Source organism: Physcomitrium patens, chromosome 24, assembly GCF_059467195.1.
Source record: "Physcomitrium patens ecotype Gransden chromosome 24, ASM5946719v1, whole genome shotgun sequence".
In the NCBI taxonomy this organism is placed as follows: Eukaryota; Viridiplantae; Streptophyta; class Bryopsida; order Funariales; family Funariaceae; genus Physcomitrium; species Physcomitrium patens.
Genome location: NC_143433.1, coordinates 8,662,002 through 8,684,286, shown reverse-complemented (window position 1 = coordinate 8,684,286; position 22,285 = coordinate 8,662,002). Strand labels below are relative to the sequence as shown.

General features: G+C 30.9%; 1 protein-coding gene across 6 annotated transcripts; it reads right to left on the bottom strand.

Annotated features, from left to right (window-relative positions):
• Positions 1-11,722: 11,722 nt before the first annotated feature.
• On the bottom strand, positions 11,723-16,806 carry LOC112276372 (uncharacterized). 6 transcript variants are annotated; one of them, XM_024507629.3, is made up of 7 exons: positions 16,273-16,806; positions 14,528-14,840; positions 14,256-14,330; positions 13,751-14,077; positions 13,450-13,639; positions 12,587-13,251; positions 11,723-12,383 (listed from the first exon to the last, which is right to left on the bottom strand). In XM_024507629.3, exons 4-7 carry the CDS (start codon positions 14,025-14,027, stop codon positions 11,917-11,919), a joined length of 1,599 nt encoding a protein of 532 aa, XP_024363397.1. In that variant the 5' UTR covers positions 14,028-14,077; positions 14,256-14,330; positions 14,528-14,840; positions 16,273-16,806; the 3' UTR covers positions 11,723-11,916. The 6 variants fall into 6 exon arrangements, with proteins under 6 accessions (XP_024363397.1, XP_024363393.1, XP_024363398.1 ...); XM_024507625.3 differs by having other exon boundaries at positions 14,256-14,442; positions 14,568-14,840; XM_024507630.3 differs by having other exon boundaries at positions 14,568-14,840.
• Positions 16,807-22,285: the final 5,479 nt, after the last annotated feature.

Genomic DNA, 22,285 nt, shown 5'->3' with positions numbered 1-22,285 from the left:
TTATTGTATTTGGTAACATGTTTTGACATAGTAGGGTTGTTTTGTAATAGGGCGTCCTTGATGCCACCAATTGTTTTTGGTACTACCATCACAATCTGTCACCCACCACATATTGCCACCAAATGTTTTACCACTGCCACCACATATTGCCACAATTTTTGTTTATGCCATCATTAAAATATTGCCACAATTTGCCACTTGCTTGATAGATTTCTTTAATTTTTTTTATTCCAATAAAAAAATTGTTAATATTTTCAATATGTTTATTTATTTCAAATTGCATAAAAAAAGAAATTTGATTTTAATGAAATAATAATTAAATAGTAAAAATTGGAATAATCTTTGGTAGATTGTACATTATGGTGGCAATAGCAAAAATTGTGGTGGTATTAGCAAACTTTATGGTGGTATTAGAAACACCCTTAAAATATGGCTTATAAATCTTCTTATATCATAATATAGGCTTAGGCTACAAGCACATTCCAAACTGCTATTCATACTTCCATTATGTCTATACACATATCCAAGGCCTCTAATTGGCTAATCCAAATCACTTTTTTCTTGTCTTAGTGTGGGTCTTGGACCTCCTTCTTCTCTTCCTTGTCTTGGCAAATATCCTACCATTTGGACAAAGAAAAAAGGAGGGGATGGGGACTTGCACCAAGACAAAGAAGAAGAGGAAGAGGAGGGGATTGAGACCTACATTGGAGCAAGAAAGAGAGGGAGGAGGTTTGGGACCCGTGCCAAGATAAGGAAAAAGAAATTTGGATCAGCCAATTAAAGACCTTAGGTGTGTATATAGAAATATATATAGACATAATGGATGTGCATACAGAAATTTGGGATGTGCTTGTAGCTAGAGCTCATAATATAATCCTTATGATATAAGAAGGTTTGGAAGCTATAAGATGAACAACAAAGGAGATGAGAAGTCTACAAATGATTTCAATTTTATCTATGCATAGACTACTTTAAAGACTTTTAGATTTAATTTTATTTAACCTTGTAGATTGTATGCTATGGAAATTTATATCTATAATACTTGTATGTATTTTATGCATAATGAAAACATTGTGAAGGTACAATATGATTCTTTTTATACATTCACATACTAAAACAAAACAAGTCATATATATATATATATATATATATATATTAATATGATTTTTTTTTGTAAAATATTTTGATTATTCTTTAATTTGTGCAACAGTCTAATACTTCTACCAATAATAATAATAGCAATGAAAATAACATAACTATTTAAGTTATTTAGATGTTTTCTTTTAAGAACAAAATATCTTTTATAAATTTTATGTTGCATGTTTCAAAAAATACATCTATATATATGTATATATATATATATATATATAATTTATTTAAAATTGAAGTGTAAATATATATGACATATTTTGGATATTATTCTAATAGTAACTATTATAATCTTTTTAATTATAATAACCTTCACAACCATTCTAATTAACTTGTTTGTATATATAATATTTATTATTTTTATAAACTCATATTTTTTAAAATCCTAAATATTTTATTAAAAATATTTACTTCTACTATTAAAATAAAATTTATTATTTTATTTTAATTTTTTTGTTACTTTTATATAATTTTTATTAAAAAAATATAAGTGTATAATAATATTTAATAATAAGAAAATAAAATTAATAATTGGTCTAAATCACAAATTCTAAAACTTCCAATCTTGTTACTATTTAATGATTCTTTCATTAGAAGCAGCCTCACTTATTTTTTGTAAGCTACAAATTAAACTTATTCTTATACCCACCTCTCTTGGGCAATTATTGAAGTTCCTAGTCTTGGTAGATTAATCCTAGCAGGTAGCTACCATTGAATAAGCTAGCATCAATGTTTAGCTTGTAAAAGAGAACAAATATATACATCTATATATATATATATATATATATATATATTGTTTGAAGAAAATCGGCATCTGTGATTGAAAAATTCACTTGTCTTAAAAATCCCCACATTCTTTAATTGTAACATACTTTTTCAAAAAGTAAAATAATGAAAAATTTAAATTATTGAAAAATAACATCTAACTTTATTTAATGTGTCTAATAAGAAGAAGTTGTAGAATTCTAGTAAAATACTCTATATACTCTCTCTCTCTCTCTCTCTCTCTCTATATATATATATATATATATATATATATTAAACTTTTGAGATGATTTAATAAAAAGATGTAAAGGTATTGAATCAATTGACATGTACATTAGGTAGAAAAAAGTGCATCATAAATAAGTTACAACTTGTATAAACAAAAACTGTTTTACTTTTAAGTTCATTTAAAAATGAGAAGTTTTTTGATTGGATGTTTCTATTGCTGTAAGAAAGAAGAGATTTTTTTAAAACAGAGATAATTTTTTTAGCAATCACATATTATGATTGTCATAAAAATATATGAAATCATTAATCTTGAGTTTAATTGAAAACTATGACTAATATATTGTAGTAAAAATCAGATTTGAAAGTGCATTAGCTTCTAAAATAAGTTAATGATATGATAACCAAAGTATAAGTTAAAAAAGACAAATTGGAGAGGAAAATATGTGGATCAAATCACCTACCTTTTAAACTCAATTTTGCTCATACTTGGATTTTAAGAAATGAATGTATTCTAAATAACAAATCCAATATTTATAAGTAGTTTATTGTGCTTGGTTGAGATCATGGATATGATAATATACTTTGGGTATATAATTTTATACACTACCAATGCATACCATGGCAAAATGACCTCATTAAAACATGTCTATCAAGTAACTAGGTAACATATAGAAGTAAGTGCTTTGGCAATGTTAAAGTTGTATAAGAATACTATAAAGATTGTACAAGATTTGCAAGTATTTCAATTTTTTATTGCTCAGCTTTATTAGTAATATTTGGGTAAGTTGAATGGTATAAATTGTTGCTTTGGTGATAGACCAAGAGTGATTAGCATTACTAATTAAACAATATATATGCATATTGATAGTGGCTTGTATTCTATTAAATAATAATGTCTATGTAGGAATTTGGAGTTGGAGATTTAAAGGAGGGGGGGGGGGGGGGGAGGGTTTAGCCCTCTTGGTTGGGATGTGCGGTATAGGCCTGCAGTATGGAGCACTTGCAATAAATGAATAAGAATGCCAAAATACAGAATTAGGTTTAGGATGTTTGATTTGGAAGGCTAAACAAGATACAGTCTCAAGCTCACTTGGAGTTGGAGGTAAAGTATAGGGCAGATTTTGCACTGTACTAGTGTGAACTTGATGGGAGTATATTGTATTATAGGTGTAACATCAATAAAGTTGTGAGCTAGAAATTTCTCCCATAGATGTAGTTTTTGAGGAAGTGAACCACATACATATTGTGTTTGTATACATCTGATTTTTTGTTGTTATCTTTGTGATTGTGGATGTACACTTTGCTTTTTGTTACAACGTAAGTAGTCACTATTAGTGGCTTTGAGACAACATCTAAAGTATGCATCTACATGAGAGAAGAGTCCCATATTATTGTGTTTGATTTGATTGTAAGAAGGATATTATATTAATTAAGTTTGAAATCCAAAGTCACAAAACATAAACTAAAATTCATATCAAATCACATAAAGTTAAGATTTTAATTTGTAAAACATCATAAACATTAAATAGATGATAATTGAGTATATTTTTGTATTTTTTGATGAAACAAAAGTATATTAATTTTTCTTTGATAGTTACAGGTAGTACTATATTTGTAATAGAAAGTCTTTATTGATGCCATACTTTGCTAGGTTATTTTGCTAGGTTATTATGAGGTTTTGGAAAAAATAAGTATTAGAAGAGTATAAAAGACAATGAAGTTTGAAAGTGGAGGAGTGATGATGTAGCATTGTATGATTGCTGATATTAGAGCTAATAGCAAATGGACAAACTATTAAATCTATCTTAGATACTATAATCATAATAGAATTTTAGATCCAAATTGATGTTCATTTTTTTTTTTTTTTTTTAATATACTAATGTGTGATTGACTTTAATCATTGTGCAAATATACTTTATTATATTCATTTATAATTTATGATGTCATTTTTAATAAATGTATATTTTTTTACATTATTTTTTGAGTTAAACCAATGTAAATTTATATTTAGTTATGATTGTCATTGTAACAATTGAAAGTGTACCTAGATAAGCAAGAAAAAGAGACACAATCAAAGATAAGATTGCTTAAGAGATAAGGAGATAGAAAATCTATATATTACCAGTGCTAGCTATATACCAAGGCTATCTCACTTTATGGTAGCCTATCAAGACCTTTGGACTTTTATGATTTCTTTAGAGAAGTGATGCAAAGAACAGAAGTGATTTAAGACTTACAAAAGATAAGGGAGACTGTTTCCAATGACCACGTATTTATTCACTTGTTTATTAGTTATATTTATTGTATTTACTCATATATTTATTTTTCTATAATTTTATTTTAATAATTTAATAAGTTATTATTGATGATATTCTTCAAATTGTGCATAGTTAAATATTTTATTAATTAAAAAGATATTGTTTAAATTCCATTGAATAATATTTATATTACTTTATATGTAATGAGGATTTAACAAAATATTATAAAATTACATAAATAAATTTAGTAAATGAATATTTATTAGAATTTTATATTTTTGTAGAAAATATTATAAATATTTTTTATTTGTAATATCATATATACATATGTTATTTTGTTTTTAGTTAGTAATCAAGAAAGTGTTTGCAGGTAATAATATTTTTCAAAATGATGTCCAAGAAATCATAGATTATAATAATAGAACACAATGTGCGTTTTGTCCAATATATACAATGTGAACAATAATCAGTTGTCGAGTTTTTATTGATAGTAAAATTAAAAAGTGGGATACATTCAAACATGATTTTTATTTTTGTTTTCATATTTTTAGATTGAAAACTGGGATTTTGCATTTGAATAGATATTAATTTATGTAATTTTTTTTCTTATATTCATATGTATATAAAAAAGATTAAAAAAGCTATAATTTGTTTGTATTTACATTCATAATTATGTAAATAAAAAGAAAAAGAAAATATGATTCGAAGATGTTACATTCTTCATGTTTATTTATTTGGTATATTATTATATAAAATAAAATTCTAAAGTAGTAAAATTTACGAATTTCTTGGTATTAAAACTACAAAAATCAAATAAATATTATATGAATGTATATTACTAAAGAAATTCTTTACAGTGTAATAAATTTAAAAAAATTAAAAAAAGGCCTTAATACTTTGCTACATAGTCAATAAAGTTTTGAGGATTATTTTACGGATTTAAAAATTGAAATTCACCTAACTTTACCTAACAAGTATAATTCTTAAAGGTATATTGGAAATTATTTGAAAGTGTTTATAATTTTTTCAACATCATAGGATGAATCTTTTGCAATATACCCCCTTATTTAGTATTAGGTTATGTTATTTATTTCATAGAAATTACATGAAAGATTTTAATGTAATGGAGGTTTTATTGAAGCATTTCTCACGCACACTTACTGCACCCTCCGTCGCTTGGAGTGACGACGATGTCTCCGTCGGCTCCCTCGTCGCTGCCTTCGTCCAACTGGACGACGAGATTTTTGGACCTTGCGGCGACGGACGGCGAGGCCTCGACGCCGGCGCAGCGGCACCGGGTTGTCGGTGGTCTTGGGAGCGCGGCGCGTTTGCTGGATGCCGAGCTTGTACACGGAACTCCTCCTCTCAACGGATCCAGCTTGCACCAAACCTTTCAACGCCATGCTCAGCATTCTCTTGTTCGTCGGGTCGAGCCTGTTGGAGTAATTAGACTCGAGGTGCCTGCGGATCTCGGCGAAGCTGGCCCCGTTGCGTTGCTTCAGGTGAAGAACGGCGTCCCGGATCAAAGAATTTCTTGGGGTTGCCATGGTGAGCTAATGCTTACCTTTTCACGAAGTCCCAGGGGTGAGAGAAAATGGACTCCGTGAAGCAGAAGCACCATCTACGATAGCGTCATGTGTTCAGGAATCATCTTGTTTGTGTATTATCGAGGGGCGCGGCGAAGGGGTATGTCAGTGGGATTGAAACAACTCTGATTAGTTGACGGTAACAGGCGCTGTTGGTGATCACTTTGTCCAATCTAAGGCTAGTAGCGGTTAGGAGCGACGGTTGGGAGATGAAGGCGCCTCTACGGAACTGGCAGATACGCCGCGACGGTTAAATGAAGTGACGAGAAATTGTGGCAGGTTTACAGTAGCAACACAGGGTTTTAAAGCGTTAACTTTCTAACCGTTAGAAGCTATCGCTCGCCTCAGAAGGATTAGGAATGGCTTTCGGCTACTGATCATGCACTGAAGAAATTTCAACGTCATTGTGTAACTGGTACCGGGTCCATTATTGTTGCTCACAACGTTGAACTGCTACTTGATGACACATTTTAGAGCCTGTTCCATGTGAGGATCGAAATGACCCTATAGCTTCATCTTGATGTAAAATCACGAGGAAACGGGGAAACTCTGACGCTATACTTCCCTCCAATCAAATCCTATGAACCAATTAGTACACGTGCCTGTGCTAGTGCAAAGTTGGGAATGCCAACTCACCATGCATGAAGTTAACCTTGAAGAGGAGCTCACATAGCTCAAAACCCGTTTAATTCCCTCCATTATTCAGTGTTCGCCAGTGGATGTCTGGAAGATATGGGGACCTGACTAAACTGGTGCTGTATATACTCAAATTTCACATATAAACCTTGCTAGCCATCTCCTTTCTCCTGATCCCACCATTAAGAATCTCTCAACATCGTATGCTATTGCCTATTTCAAAACAGTGAGGTACATTCCCTTTCGGTGAACTGGCCGACACACCATGCCTAAGATTGAGAACATGTTTGTCGCCAACTATTTGCTAAGTTTGCGACAGACTAAACCTCAAAGCCCCACGAGTCCAAGCTTTGGATTTCATGTGCACCTTAAGCAGCTCGGCAGCGTACATAAATGATAACCGATTTTGCCAGTTTCGGAAGCAAAGTGTTTGAAAATCTAGAAGTCGCAAAAGCCATCCTCTGAATTGTAGTCAAATACTTCATAGACCCGCCCTCAACTATGTGCGATGCTACAGTAGAAGGTGCCTCGACGAATTCTAGCAGATTGGAGGCATTTCCAATCTGACTAGAACCAAAACGAAGAATTGATTTTTGTTACAAATTTTGTGCTAAGTAATCCTTGAGTCAAAATTGGTAAGTGCACCTCCACTAATGGGACCATTGATTACCAAGTTGGGAAAATTCTAACCATAATTTACAACTCTTTCACAACAATGTCAAATTTTGGTACTTAAGTAAGAATATTGCAATATTTGGGGGCCTAAGAATAAACAATAGTTGACAAGAATCATCAACACCAAATAGTAAATCTGACATCAACATTAACATTAGGGCAATAATACATTAAGGTTTAGAAGCAAAAGTAAAAAACCAACACACAAGCCCATCCAAAATGGAATTGTTCTTAACAAAGGTCACGTTTGGAATTGTTCTTAACAAAGGTCACGTTTGGAATTGTTCTTAACAAAGGTCACGTTTGATATGAGTTAGCTATGGTTGATGCAACATGGCTTAAAATTTGGATAGGCAACCTTAAAAAGATAGTATAGATGTTTTCTTACCATGATAGAGAGTGTAGATTTTTTTTATTTTTTTATTTTTTTATTTTTTATTTTCTTTTTAGAAGTCTTACTTGAAGTAGGCTTTATTAGCCACTAAATTTCAAGCAATAATTTAGCACTTCATTTTTGAAGGTAATATAAATTATTGTTGAATAATGGATTTTAATTTAGTTCTTAACTACAATACTCATTTTTTAGAAGATCTAATATTCAGATATCACTAGGATCAAGAAAGAAATATGAAATTTATAAAATTCAACTTCAACATACAAACCATTTTGACATATAAATCATTCTAACTACTACACAAAGAGCTCAATGTCTAGTATGGCTTGGAATGTCATCCATGCCTTCAACTAGACATTGATATCTTTAGTAAATGTAGATCTATATTAAAGTATTAAAGACTTCTATGCCATTATTTAATAACTAAGATTTCAAAGACAATAATATAATATAGAATTTTTTTGACCTTTCAAATAATTTAGATAATAGAGCAATTGCATCTCCTAAATGTTGTGCTTTAAAGGATAGAATTCTAATAGGGTCGGCGCAATAAAAGACATATTGAAGTTATCAAATCTATTCAAGTATTGCACAACTTAGTTAGTTTTCTTTAATACAAGACAACTACTTACTACTAATCACAATAATATAAGTAACTACTAAGGCTAATAGTTAATAGTATCATATATAACTAATAATTTATAATTATTATTTTTTCTTATTATTTAATTTAAAATTAATAATAAATATGGATAAAATTCATCTTTTAAAAAGCCAAAAGTATCAAAATTATAGACTATAACTATAACTAGCAAAAAATAGAGTTTTTTTTTAATTATAAAAATTCATCATATAATTATAAAAAAATTCCACTACTAATAAGAGAGTTGTCCAATTGACTTGAAATAATTGGTGGAATACTAAAATATTTTTTTAATACTTAATTTATATATTTTATTTATCTAAAAGTTTGAGAATAAAAAATATAAAGATAATTTAATATTAAATTTTAATATGTTGAAGATTATCTTTTAATTTCTCAATAAAAATTATAATCTTTAATGAGATATAATATTAAATAGAATTTTATAATATTGATAAATATTATCTAAAGTTAATTTAGCTCTTTCAACATTAAAAATATTTTTTTTATAAAGTACAAAATATGCGATTTTGATTAAATGATTTAGTATCACAAAATGGAGTTTTAAAAGTTTAAGATTAGAAGATCTATAAAAGTTTATTAAAACAACATTAGAAATATGTAGAAGTTAAAGAGGTCTATAAAATTGATGTTATAGAATCTTTGTGTGAGAACAAGTTTTGCAAGATTAAACAAATGCTTTTACCTCTTTCCATATTTGACACTATCAAAAAGCTCTTAAACTAAATTATAAAGTTTTATTGGATTTAAAAGTCATACTATTAGAAAGTCATGTAGTGCTTAAAGCATATAAAATTATGCTTGATCTTTAGGTATATACAAATATTTTTCACAATACAAAAGTTTTTTCTTAAAATCATATTATTTAGAGTCATTAAAATCTTTATTTTAGCATTAAGAATAAAAGGTATATTAATGTACTTGAACAAAATTCATCAAAAAAAAATGTTTATTAGAATTATTGACTTAGTTCTCAAAAATATAGTTGTTATAGTTTCATAAGATTAATTTGTTGCTAATTATGTGCAACATGTACTTCTTTTCATGCAAGATATGAATTTTTAAATAAGACATTTGATATAAATATATAAAATATTTTTTTTAAAAAATATATAATATTAAATATAAATAATAATAAAGATATTTTTCAAAAACCTTAGAGAATATTTAATAAATTAGTTGGCATAAAAGAATTAAAATTCTTATGATTGGTATGAATTATGATTAGATAAAAGAATATTCTAGGTAGTGATTTTATTTTTAAAATAAATCCAAAATAACAAGAACTTTATTATAAATAAAAATACTAATATTTTTTGCTAAGTATTTTTTTGAATGAAATATAATAGGATAAATTCTCTTATATATATATATATATATATATATATATATATATATATATATCTATTTCTATATTATTTTTAAATAAAATTGCATCTAATGCAAAATCCAACACATTTTTTTTTTTGTAAAAATTGGTTTAAAAAAATCTAAATGATGTAATATAATAATTAAAGTAAAAATTATTTTTAAACTTTGAATTATTTTAATTTATCTTTGAAATTTTATTGTGAAAATAAAATAATAACTTAAAATAAATCATATAATAATATTTGATAATATTTTAAAAATTCTAAAAAAAATCAGATATTTTTTATAGCTCTTGAAAGTATTGAATCCATAGTAGTCTACCTTTCTTTAGAATTCATTTGCAAACCATTATTTTAGATGATATGTTCTTAAATTTTTACTTTAATTATGTAATATATATATATATATATATATATATATATATATATATATATCTTAAAATATAATTCTATATTTCTAAGTTTTTTTGTAATATGAAGAAAATATATATTTTTATTTTTTTCATTATTAAAATAAAAAATTATCATCCAAATTACATACAATAAAGTTTTTTAAAATTTTACAAAATATATTATTCATCAAATATTAAAAAGTATTTGAGAATTTGGATGTTCAACAAGCATAATATAATATTCAAATTATCACATCTAGTTTGGAAAGTAATCTTATATTAGTCTATTTTTTTTATTACATATTAAAATACATGTATTTTATAAATCTATTTTATTATAGATCTAATCCTTAATTGAACAAAGAATTCTATTGTTAGTGTTAAGTACATAAATTACAAACAACCAAAGAGTCAATACTTTTGTCACTAGAAAAGAGTAGATATTGACTCAAAGATAGTACAGTATTAAAACTACAATGGCTATTTTGAAAGACAAGAAGACTAAAGACTATTAAAACAAGACTAAGAACAATTAAAATGTTGATGAGAGTGAAGAAGGCTTCATTCATATCTTTCTATATACTATCCAATTAGGAGCTATGTAGCAACATTCTACAGGACCTTCAACACTTGTCCAACTTGTGAGATACATGTCTAGACAAGTTTGTAAGATAAGTTTTTATATATATGCCACATAGTCAAATTGTACCACAAGTGGCTAACATATGCAATAAGTAGCCAAGTTTTTAACCTACCAATTACCTAAAAACATGGATAAAGTCAAATCCACATCTATGAAACTTCTAAGAAATTTTTCTATAGATTGGATGATAATAGAATTATTTAAATGCTTTTAAAATATAATAAGTAAAGGCTATCTCAACATGATTAATCTTCTTTTTTTTAATTAATTTTTTACTCAAAACATTACATGTGGCAATATGATGTTTTTATACAAAAGTGGTAAGATTTTATTTTTAGATAGAGACATATTATACTACTCAACTATTTTTATAAGATATATAATAAAGCTTTAGATTTTCTCCTAAATACTTAAAAATTTACAAAACTTATTGCACTCAATATGAGTTGTGATTATATGTAAGTCTCATAGATTATTTATTTTTCACTTAAATATAATTGATTTCGTAATAAAGATATTTTGATTTATGTAAAAAAATGTGTAAATAATTTTTTGAACAAAAAGTTAAGTGGAAAAAAAAACTAATCAACTCAAATTTCAGAGGTGTTATTAATAAGCTATTTGTTTAGTAACCATAAAATTGTTTCTAATTAAGTAATCAATTGTAAATTGATTAATTTTAATAAAGATCAAAACAAACTCCTAATACACAGGTTCATTATTAATGGAATTGCAACTTGAGTTTTATACTTACCTTGAGTGATTATTGCACAGATAACTTTGGTATATCAAGATAAGATAGTTCAAGCTAAAAATAACATTTTTTTTTAATACACTATAGTAGAAATTAAGATTATCTTTGCCTTCACCCAGCTTTACTGAACGCAACATACCTGTTTAAAGGGATAGTTCGGAGCGACTCAACTTGAATTCAGCGTGTGCCTCAATGACAGGAAAACCAATTAGCCATGGCGATTGCGTTCCTCCAGAATTGAAGGATTCGGTTAATTTTTTTTAAATTGGGTGTAGAGCCCCGAAACAAGTTTTGTGAAGGCACCATGATACAAATATCAACGACGTGATTCTCAAAATTGAAGGGCCAGAATGGGGTTTTAATGTCGGTATAAGTCGGTGGGTCAACGCCTAAATTACGCCATCAAAGATCAGAGCTCTCATCTAGGGTTAAATACACCTGACACTTGACCACCCGCTCCTGAACAATAAATCCTGGATTCACTAACAGCGCTACTTGAGGGGCAAACGGTGACAGGTTACCACCTTGGAACAAATCTGGAGCCTCCAAAGCATCCATGAAATTAGCGTCGAATGGTGCTGTGAGCTTCGCCGTGATTGTGGAGGCAGTGGGCTCAAAGGCAAGCGCAAGTTTGCGCATCCGCCACACATGCTTCATAGCCTCCAGGAAGTAATCGTCTAGATCGTCAGGCCACACCTTAGATCTCGTGTTTTTTACTATGGAATCCATCATCCGCTGACAAAACGAGAGAAAATCCTTAATGTAGTATGGGTGTTCTTCGTTCGTGGCGTAAGTGGGGCTTACAGCCGACAGGTTTCGGAACTCTTGCCACGCAGCATCCCGCCTCAGACGTATATCCTCCCGGCTGTCTACATTGCAAACGAGCACCGGTACAAGGTAAGAATATGAAACCCGAATCCACAAAATTCCAAGACGCGTGTCATACATAGGCCGCTTCATTTATTGAGAATCTTTGTCACTGTTGAGCGTATTCGTGAAAGAAAAAGGTGTACATTGCTCGGGAGTGCCTCCGAATATTCCACATTCCAAATCATAATGTCTGAGACAGTACCTCCTGTCATGGTTGCTCTGTGGTAGCCCTTCATCGCCAAATTGCTCAGCCAAGCTTGGACCCCATATTTGAAATGACGGAATTTGAAAAAACGAATGCCAGGGTAAAGACGATAAACCAAGGCATTCAGTGAATTGCCGATCAGGTCGGACTCATTATCCATCTGCAATCGATCCTCTTCATGTCTTATGAGAGCTGTAACAAATGTTTCAAGACAGGATCTTTCCAAATGGACTACTTCTCGTAAAAGCGCTACGGTGGGATAAAACGCAATGGCAGCATGTGGCACATGAGAAGGGATGCTGTACTCTTCAGTTGAGTATCTGTCCCAATTCACTCGAGTTCTAGGAGCAGACTGTGCTCTTCTATTATGATGTTCATGATCATTGTCGCGCATGTATGAAGCATGGTTCATGGCTGAATGTCTCTTTCCCAGTCCGGGTACAGGAGCCCTTTGCACCCTGCTATGCACGCTCTCGGAAGAAGACTGACACGACGAGCTTGAAGCGGATACATCATCTCTACAACGGACCAGATTTTGGATCTCTTGAAAGACCCTCTGTATATCTGATCGCACTTGCATCATTTCATGGTCATGTTGCTCCCGGAGATTTACCAACTCGTTCATCAATTCAGGATAAAAGGTAGTTTGATTATTGTCACACCTGAGAGTACAGAGATAAGAGTTCTATTGATATTCAAGAATTAATGTGGAAATCGTTGAGAACCCCGTCAAGAACATGTCAATTCTAGCAAATGCGTCATGGTTGGAACGTAATACAGCGTCCTTTCCTCCCTCTTGCACGACAACCTCACGAACACAATCAAGAACCAGCAACACAGGAACGACAAAGAAAACAAACCTGAAAATTTTGCGAGCCAGCGAGCCCCATCCTCCGCACTCCTGAGGATTCTGGAACCTGGTTAGTGGCTGCCCACTTGTTGAACGAGATGTCTTCTGATTATCATTGCGAGAAGTCCCTGAAGGTCCATCATTTCTACATGACCATCCGCAGAGGTTCTTATCTGCCCTGTCAACTTCCTTGCTTCTTGCTGTTCAAGACAAATAACAGTTCGAGGGCTAGTTAGATACCTCCACCAGATGAGCTTGTATGTGGGTATATACAATTCACTAATTTCTAGGCTCATGACATTACTACTTACGAGGTCTAGATGTCTCATTAGCTGATGTACTTCTTGGAGTATCAATATTTCTTGGTGTATTCGAGGAAGAATTGGCCCTCTCTAAAGAATGCTCCCGGATACTGGATATTCTCAGCCGGCCTAAACGCCTGGTGAAGGAATCGGCATCTGCTGGCAACTCATTCCGCCTGTGCCTCTGAGCACTAGAGGACCTGTGTTGGTGATGTCTCCCCTCTTTGGGTACTTTAGAAATCTTTGCCTCTTGTATTTCATCTTCTTCATCATGCCTCCTTTGCATTGTTCACTACTTTAATAGCCTGACAGGCTCATTGCTTAAGAGATGGACCACTGAAACAGAAAAACTCAGGAGCTCAGAACTGTGCTTGTAACCAAATTAGTTCCGTTCAACGTGAAAGCAGTGTAAAGTACTCCCAGGAATCTAGTAAAGAAAAAATTATGTGAATCATGCTGCACATGAGATCAAGATTTCACATTATTGCAAGCTTTCCATATTAGAGCTGATTACCTTACGTAGCGGACGGCTAGGTGATTTGGAGATATGTGGTGTAATTTATTAAGCGGTCCTCGTACGCCACAAGCCCTACATGGCAGTCAGTGTAGAAGTAGGTCTTCAGTTGAACTGAAGAAACATAAGGGCATAATCGATATTCAGTCGTGGAGTCTACTCTTTAAAGGCTTTTAATTTCAAGTGTCTGCAATCAATATTGACGCAAATCAGATCTCAAGACTTAAGACTTCGATCCAGAAATTCATTCGCCATTCAGAAAACTGAAAGACCTGACTTGGAATTGGATATTTTTGGCACACGGCTGTCGACCTTCCTTGGGACTGAGCGAAAAAACGTGGAAACAAGATCGTCGAGGTTCTTCGACAGATGCGGAGCATGTCCCATATATCCCAGAAGTAGACTACGGTAGACGAGAAAAATGAAGGCAGCCTGCATCGTCATTCATGCAGAATCTTACAGCCACAAGGAATCGCATGCAACACTTTATAATACCACGTCTGGCAGGAAAGTTGTGGTAGTTCAAGTTTGACCTTTATAGGTCTTCGACAAAAGTGGCCCAAGTCGGCGTACATCGCCTCGACCCTGAGCAAATCACAACCACGTCAGAGATTTTCATACAATTGCTTGGAAGCTAATTGGACAAAATTCAATTCGTAGGTAACAAAAGCAATGCGAATACAAGGCTCCCAGGATGGAAATGAAACTGGTGGCCGACCTATGATGCAGTGGAGAACACCAGCAAGAGAAATCCAACCATCCTTTCCCCACACCCTGAAGAAGTTGATACAACAATTGCTTTTACGGAGAAAGAAACACCTTGAAGGGTACGGGTGCTAGAGTGCCTCACTACACCCACTAGATTTAGGGAACTTCCCGAGGTGTGCTAAAGCTAATTTACCTGCCGATTCAACCTCGAATAGTCAACGCATAAGATAGGTAAAACTTACCAACATTGCCCAACAGTGAGCTGCGAACTTCATTGCGAAATACGAGAGGATGTATCAACTTAGGAAATCACAAAAGTTATCTCCGGACGTCGGGCCTCAGTACGAACATTGAAAGGGCAATCTGTATGACTCTAGATTATGGCTTGCCAGTTACTAGGCCTTTCGTCAGCTCTGCGCACCCTAACGTAGTTTAGGTGAAGTGCTCACTAATACAGACGCAGCGCAATAGACTATTACTTTACCGGAATGTCTGGAGCCAGAGCGTGTGATTTTTGGTCAAAGTAGTTATTGTCCAGCGTTTTCAAAAATCGATGCACGGAGTGCATCCATAATACGTTAACGTCGCGGTAACGAATCTGACCACCCACCTACTTTTCGATTATCTGGACAAAATGACTGCACTTGCAGTCGATAGCACGAAAAGGTACTGTTCTCTGTAGCATTTTGGTACAAGGTGGCACGCATGAATGTCTTTCGTGCAGCGTTTCCTTATCTAAGCTAAGCCCTAAGTTGAACAGTATACATATATATAGTTCCCGCAATTCAGTTTCTGTCCTGTGTGGGATTCTCGTCAACATAGACGACTAAACAGAAATGCAAAGCCCCGTCCTCGAGCTCCCCATTGCGGAAACCACGACAACACTCTAGCTTGCAATCAGACTGTAGCCATGATTCTACGCAGTAGAATCAAAGCATCTCCGACTGCGACGATTGACCGACAAAAAAGTGTTCACTCATGGTTCACTTCGAAAGCATGTAAAACACCTCTGGAGAAACCACAAGGACGTCCAATCCACTAACTTCCTAATCTTTCCTTCCATCAACTTCAAAAGAAACGCAAGAATTCCTCAAAAAACTTATCAATGCAAAAAGACGTCCATGATCAGATAAACCACAAATGAGCTTCTCCTTCCCACTCCAACCAACCCAACCACACAACGCAAATCCATGCACCCTCACTGATCCCTCATGCATTCTCTCTCCAGTCCCACAACGTCTCAATCCCTTGCCCACTCACACCGAATCTTCGTCTCATCTACAAACCCACCGCAAAACATATATCTCACCTGCATCTCGGCCAAACGCGCCAAAACTTGAACTCAAAGTTTCAACTCCAACGTCGATGCTACAAACGCGAAAATCCGACAGTACCCCTCAGCAACCAACCAGCAATTCCCCCGAAGACTGAAACGCCTCCAGTCCCCCTCCCCCTCCCCCTCCCAGCGTCGTCAACCTGTCAGAACCGCAACATCATAGGTCTGCCACATCTACCCCTCGAGAGACACAACAGTGGACCTCTATGTCGCCTAGCGTATTTCTCACGACGGGATGGTCATGAAAGAAGTGTTACCGCAGAGCGCAGCGAGATGGTGACGACAGAAAAGGAGAAAGAGAAAGAGAGAGCGACGCTAGTGCCGCGCGGAGGAGGGCATGCGGACCAAAACAGGTTCCCCTGGAGGATCGTAGGGCGTGCTTGCTATTTGCGGCTGTCCGGATGGCTTTACTGATGGACTAGCCGAGCAGTAGTAGTAGTCGTAGCAGCTCCAATCGATGTCGTCTCCGCCTGACACTAGCGTCGGATCCCAGTTCGTCAGACTCCAAATCTGCGGTGCTGCTGCTGCTGCGGCGATTCATGCTTCGTTTCGGGGGGACTCGAGCGGAAGAACATTGTCACCTGGCCCCCATTTTGGCACCCGTGCCGCCTTCGCCGCCCGTTCCCGGTTTTCCGGTTTTCCGTGTTCTCGGTCCGTTGCTTGCCAATCCCCGCCTCCTTCTTCGACCTTTCTCCTCAAGCTTTGCCTTTTTGTCATCTTTTACTTTTTCGATTTTTTTGTTTGTTGTCCATGTTGTTTTCTGGTTTTGTGGGATGGATTGGAAGGATGCGTTTTCTGATCTATTTTTACTTAGAAAGTGGTGGTCTTTTGGGGATTCTAAAGTAGATAATAGGAACAAGTGAGATGCTTTATGAGCTACTACAATAAATTGGAAAGATGCTCATTTAAGATAAGAGTAATGACTTATGCACTTCGTCATTATGTTGAGATGGCCTTTCTTTGCCTTTAAATGATTATTCGGATTTTATTTATAGCGAATTTGATTCCATTCTTCATTATTAAAGGCTCTGTTAATATAATAGCGTGTTTTTCTTTGTAGTATTTTAGCTATTAATATTTTGTGATTTTGGAGTATTTTTAGATTGGATTGTATCAATATGGATCATTTTATTCTTTAATCAAAATGCTCACAATATTTATTATATCACATGATAAATATTCTTGAGTAATAAAAATTCTTTCTTCAACTTTTAAGAAACTATATATACTTAGACAAATTAAAGTTAATATATATATATATATATATATATATAAAACAAATGAGCTGATAAAAAAATTATTTCAAGACCTAGGTAAAATAAAACATTTTTTATTTAATTATTTAAAATCCTAAGTTATACTATATTTTATAAAATCAGAATAAATAAAATATATAATTTTTAAAAATAGAAAAATAAATTCTTAGTTTTTATTTTTTATAAAAAAATTAAAAATTAAAAAATTAAACATGTTTGGTATATTTTATTTGAAAATTGAAAATATATGCTTAAAATTTTAAAAGAAAAATATATTATTTAATATATTAATGTTTTAGAAAAATATTAAAATTTAAGATATAATATTTACTAATCTAAATACATAGAAATAAAAATTGTTATAAATTTTCATTAAAAATCTTTTTAATTTTTACTCTTTTATTGAGTAATAGTCTAAAAAATATATGATTGTAAGATTCTTGTCATTTTCTTCAAAAAATAAAAATAAAATACATTAGTCATAGAAAAAATTGACTTTTCATTATTATAAGGGATGTGAAAGAAGATTGAAAGATTTTCTTTAAAGTTTGTATCAAAGGCTAGATTAAAGAGCAATTACTATCATAAAAGATGGATTTAATTTTATGGTAGACATGAAAAATAATAATGCTATTGATAAGTATATAATTTTAAATAAAATAAATAAATAAATTCATATTTATAATCTATTTTTTTGCACTATATGTAGATTCAAATTCTTACTTCCAATTAATAGTTCTTATGAATAGATTATGCAAAGAAATTTTATTGCAGACCAATCTACATAATTTATTCTCTTTTAGAATTGGTAATAGTAATATTAACACATTTTATAATTTATGCAACTTAAGAGAAATTATTTTATGTAATTAACTTCTAATATAATATATTGGCATAGAGCTTAGGATTTGTTATTATCAATGTAACCAACACATTAAATAATGGTATAGAAAATAAAATAATATAATGGAATAAAAGACCATTGATAGCCAATAAATAAGATAATAGAATAATGGTACTAACTTGTGTATTAATATAATCTTTATACTATAACAATCAAATTACAAACAAGTAAATACCTCTAGGAAGATTAAAGGGTGATATCTAGCAACCAAATCTATGAATTTGATCACCTTTATAAAAGAATATTATAAGAATATAATTAACAAGCATCTAATTTTATACATATTACATGTTATATCTATTAATGCTCAAATTCAAATTTATAAATATCTCCATCTAATAAGACATGAAACAATGTTGCAATATGATTTTAATGTTATAATCAAATTTCTAAAAAATATATTAAATATTATAAAAATTTAAGATATATTGGTAATTTTAATAATAATAAATCTTATATTATTACCAAAGCAATCTTAAAACTCTTTCATAATAGTTTTTTGTTTTTTAATTATAATAAATACCACAAATAAAGTATAAATATTCTTTTTGCTTATAAGATTTAAAACTATAAGATGTATTCAATTAATTTTTTTGATACTAATAGTAGATCATTAGATAATTGATTATTTTAATAAATAACTTATATATAATGATACATTTTAAAAAATTATTTTACATAAATATTATAATATAGCCATTATAATTTATATTAATAGAAATATAATAGATAAATTTAAGAAATAAAAAAAATTTAAACAATGTAGTGACATTGATAATTTAAAAAAATTAGGTAAAGATATTAAGATAAACTTAATATAAAATAATAATAAAAAATATAAATATATATATATATATATATATAAAAGAAACAATATCAATAACTTTAAGTTTATATTTCTAAATTGATAAGAAGTCTTATAAGTTCCTAAGAAAAAATTACTTATTTCCATGATTATAGTATAGATTGCTACAAACACCTTGCTAAGATATTACAATTATTCATCTATAAATTATGATCTAAGAAGGACATTAATTAGATTTTTAAGTATTAATTGTATATTAAATATGTTTAATTAAATATTATAGAGATTTAATTTAGTATTTAGCTTCAATTCTATCTTAATTATTCAAATTACATTCAAAATTGGCCTAAAATAAATAATAGAAAATATTAATTCAAATACACTTAAGTATTGTTAAAATAAGAATAAGATATAATTATCTTAGATAAGTTGCTAATGATCAAAAAATAGTAAAAGAATGAAATTAACATATTAATGTGGTGGCTAGAGTTTAATATGGCGACTAAGTTAAGATAAATCTAAAGTTTATTTGGATGAATAAAAATGATTATAGATAAATTTCAACTACAATAATTATAAACTCTTCTTATAAGTAAAAGATATTAGTAGTGAGAGGCATTTCATTCTACACTTTTCTTATGTCCAAAAATTGTAATTTCTACTTACTTGTGTCTTGTTTGTTGTATTTCTTCAATAGGTAATGGGCCCATATATATTTTGTTGTACCATTCAAGTAAGTTGATGTTATTATCTAGTAGTTGTACTTGTATAGAATAAATCTTATGGTGTTTGCTGATATTAGGGTTTATAAGACCTAAACTTGTGCTATGGTATGAGGAGATGCTGATTTTGACCTTATAGATCTCTAACATTGTTTGGTGGTTTTTTAACTTATGAGATTGTGAGTTTAAGACTTTATAGAAAGTCCTTAACAAAATCTTTTTGTATTGTTGAAGTAATTTTATTTATCTTGAGTATATTATAAAATTGGTGGTTTAAAAGAATAAAAGATCTTAATAGTAAGGTTCTATTGAATACATATACTTTTTAGAAGCTTCAAAACTTGATTTGAGAGTGTTTTGGGTGAAAAAGTAATTTATTGTTCGCATAAGGGCATTATGAGATTTTGCTAGTAACAAACTGATTTGATAATTTTGAGTTTTTTAGAGACTCTTTTTCATGATATTTTTTAATAGAGGTCTTGTTAGACATAGCTTTTAGTCAGGGTGAAGATTTGAAAGTGATTGAAAAGTTTCAAAGAGAGAATTTCTACCATTGGAAGGTCAAAATGGAGCTTTTTGTTAACATCTTTGGATCTTTGGGATATTGTAGATGAAAGTGAAGTACTTCCAAGCATACATGTAGATGTTGAAGAAAAAAAAAGACTTTAAAAGATATAAAAAAGATTTTTGGTATAATTTCCACAAATTTGGATGAAACCAATTTTTTTCATATTATCTCTTACAAACAATTAGCGGAAGCATAGAAGATTCTTTACAACATGTATAAGAGCAAGAACTTGTCCAACATCATCTTCATAAGGAGGAAATTTTATACTTGTAAGATGGAAGAATATGAAGACTTTATGGGTAATGTCAATGAAGTAAAAGCTCTTGCAAACTAATTAACAATTATTGATAAGTCTTTAGAAGATAATAATATTATCATGACCTTGCTTATGAGCCTTCTTAAATCCTACAACTATCTCATTGTGGCATTGGAGTCCATCAAGTTACAAAAAAACTTACAATAGACTATGTAATGGCAAGACATGTCTATGAAGAAACCAAGAGATAAGAAAAAGAGCCTTAAAGTGAAGATTTGGCTATCTTTTTAAGGTAAAGAGAGCTATTATAATCAATGTCACAATGTGAAAAATTGCTTCATTTATGAAAAACTATGTCATTTTGTACAAAATTATTACAAGGCAAGAAAAAAATAAAAATAAAAAATGTATCATACCATACCATTGTCTTCTAAAAATTTCGACTATAATGGAGTATATTTTTTGAATTTTTATATGATCAAGACAAATTTGGCATTTAGCATCAATACTTTAATCATTTGAATATCAAGATTACGAAGGAATTTTAATCCATGGTAAGTAGCTTGAATCTTGATAAATTTAGCTATAATACCATGATACTTGCCTATGAAGGTTGTATCTAAGACAAACAAGAAAAAACCTCATTTTTAAATAGATTTATAAAATATGCTAGTAAGTTGTTGGAAATTGTGCATTTGGATGTTTGTAGATCAATGAAGATGCTATGAATTGGAAGAACAAAATACTTTGTTACATTCATTGATGATTTTTCAAGAAAGATGTGGATTTTCATCCTCAAATCCAAGAATGAATTCTTTTCAAGATTCAAGTAGATTAAGGCACTTGTGAAAAAATAATGTGAGTACAAGATCAAGGTGTTGCACATGAATAATATAAGTGAATATTTATCAAAGTATTTTAATGATTTTTTTGATGATTCAAAGTATTATAAGAGAAACCTCCATTCCTTATACTCCACAACAAAATGGATTTGTTGAAAGAGCAAATTGAATCATTGTAGAAATGGAATATGTTATTTACTCAATGCCTTAGGTATAAGTTTTGAATAGAAGCCATGGTTAGTGCAATGTATACAAGGAATAAAAGCCTTATAAGTTCACTCATATTAATGACTTAAGAAGAAGCAAGGAATAGGAAGAAACCCTCTATTTTATACATAAAAACTTTTGAATGCATTTAGATACCAAGAAGTTCATCAAAAATCATGATGTATAATTTTTAGAACATAAGAGTGCTTGTGATTACTTAGAGTTGTATCTAAATAGGAATAATAGTATATTTATAGACATATATTCAAATTCAACAAAAAAAGAAGAAGATGATGATAATGAAGATAGTAGATGTATGAATGAAAGTGAAGAGGCAATTAAGATATAGGCCTCCATAACTTTTAGGATCAATAATGAAGATGTTGAAGATTGTGATGATGATAATGATGAAAAAGAATGCCAACC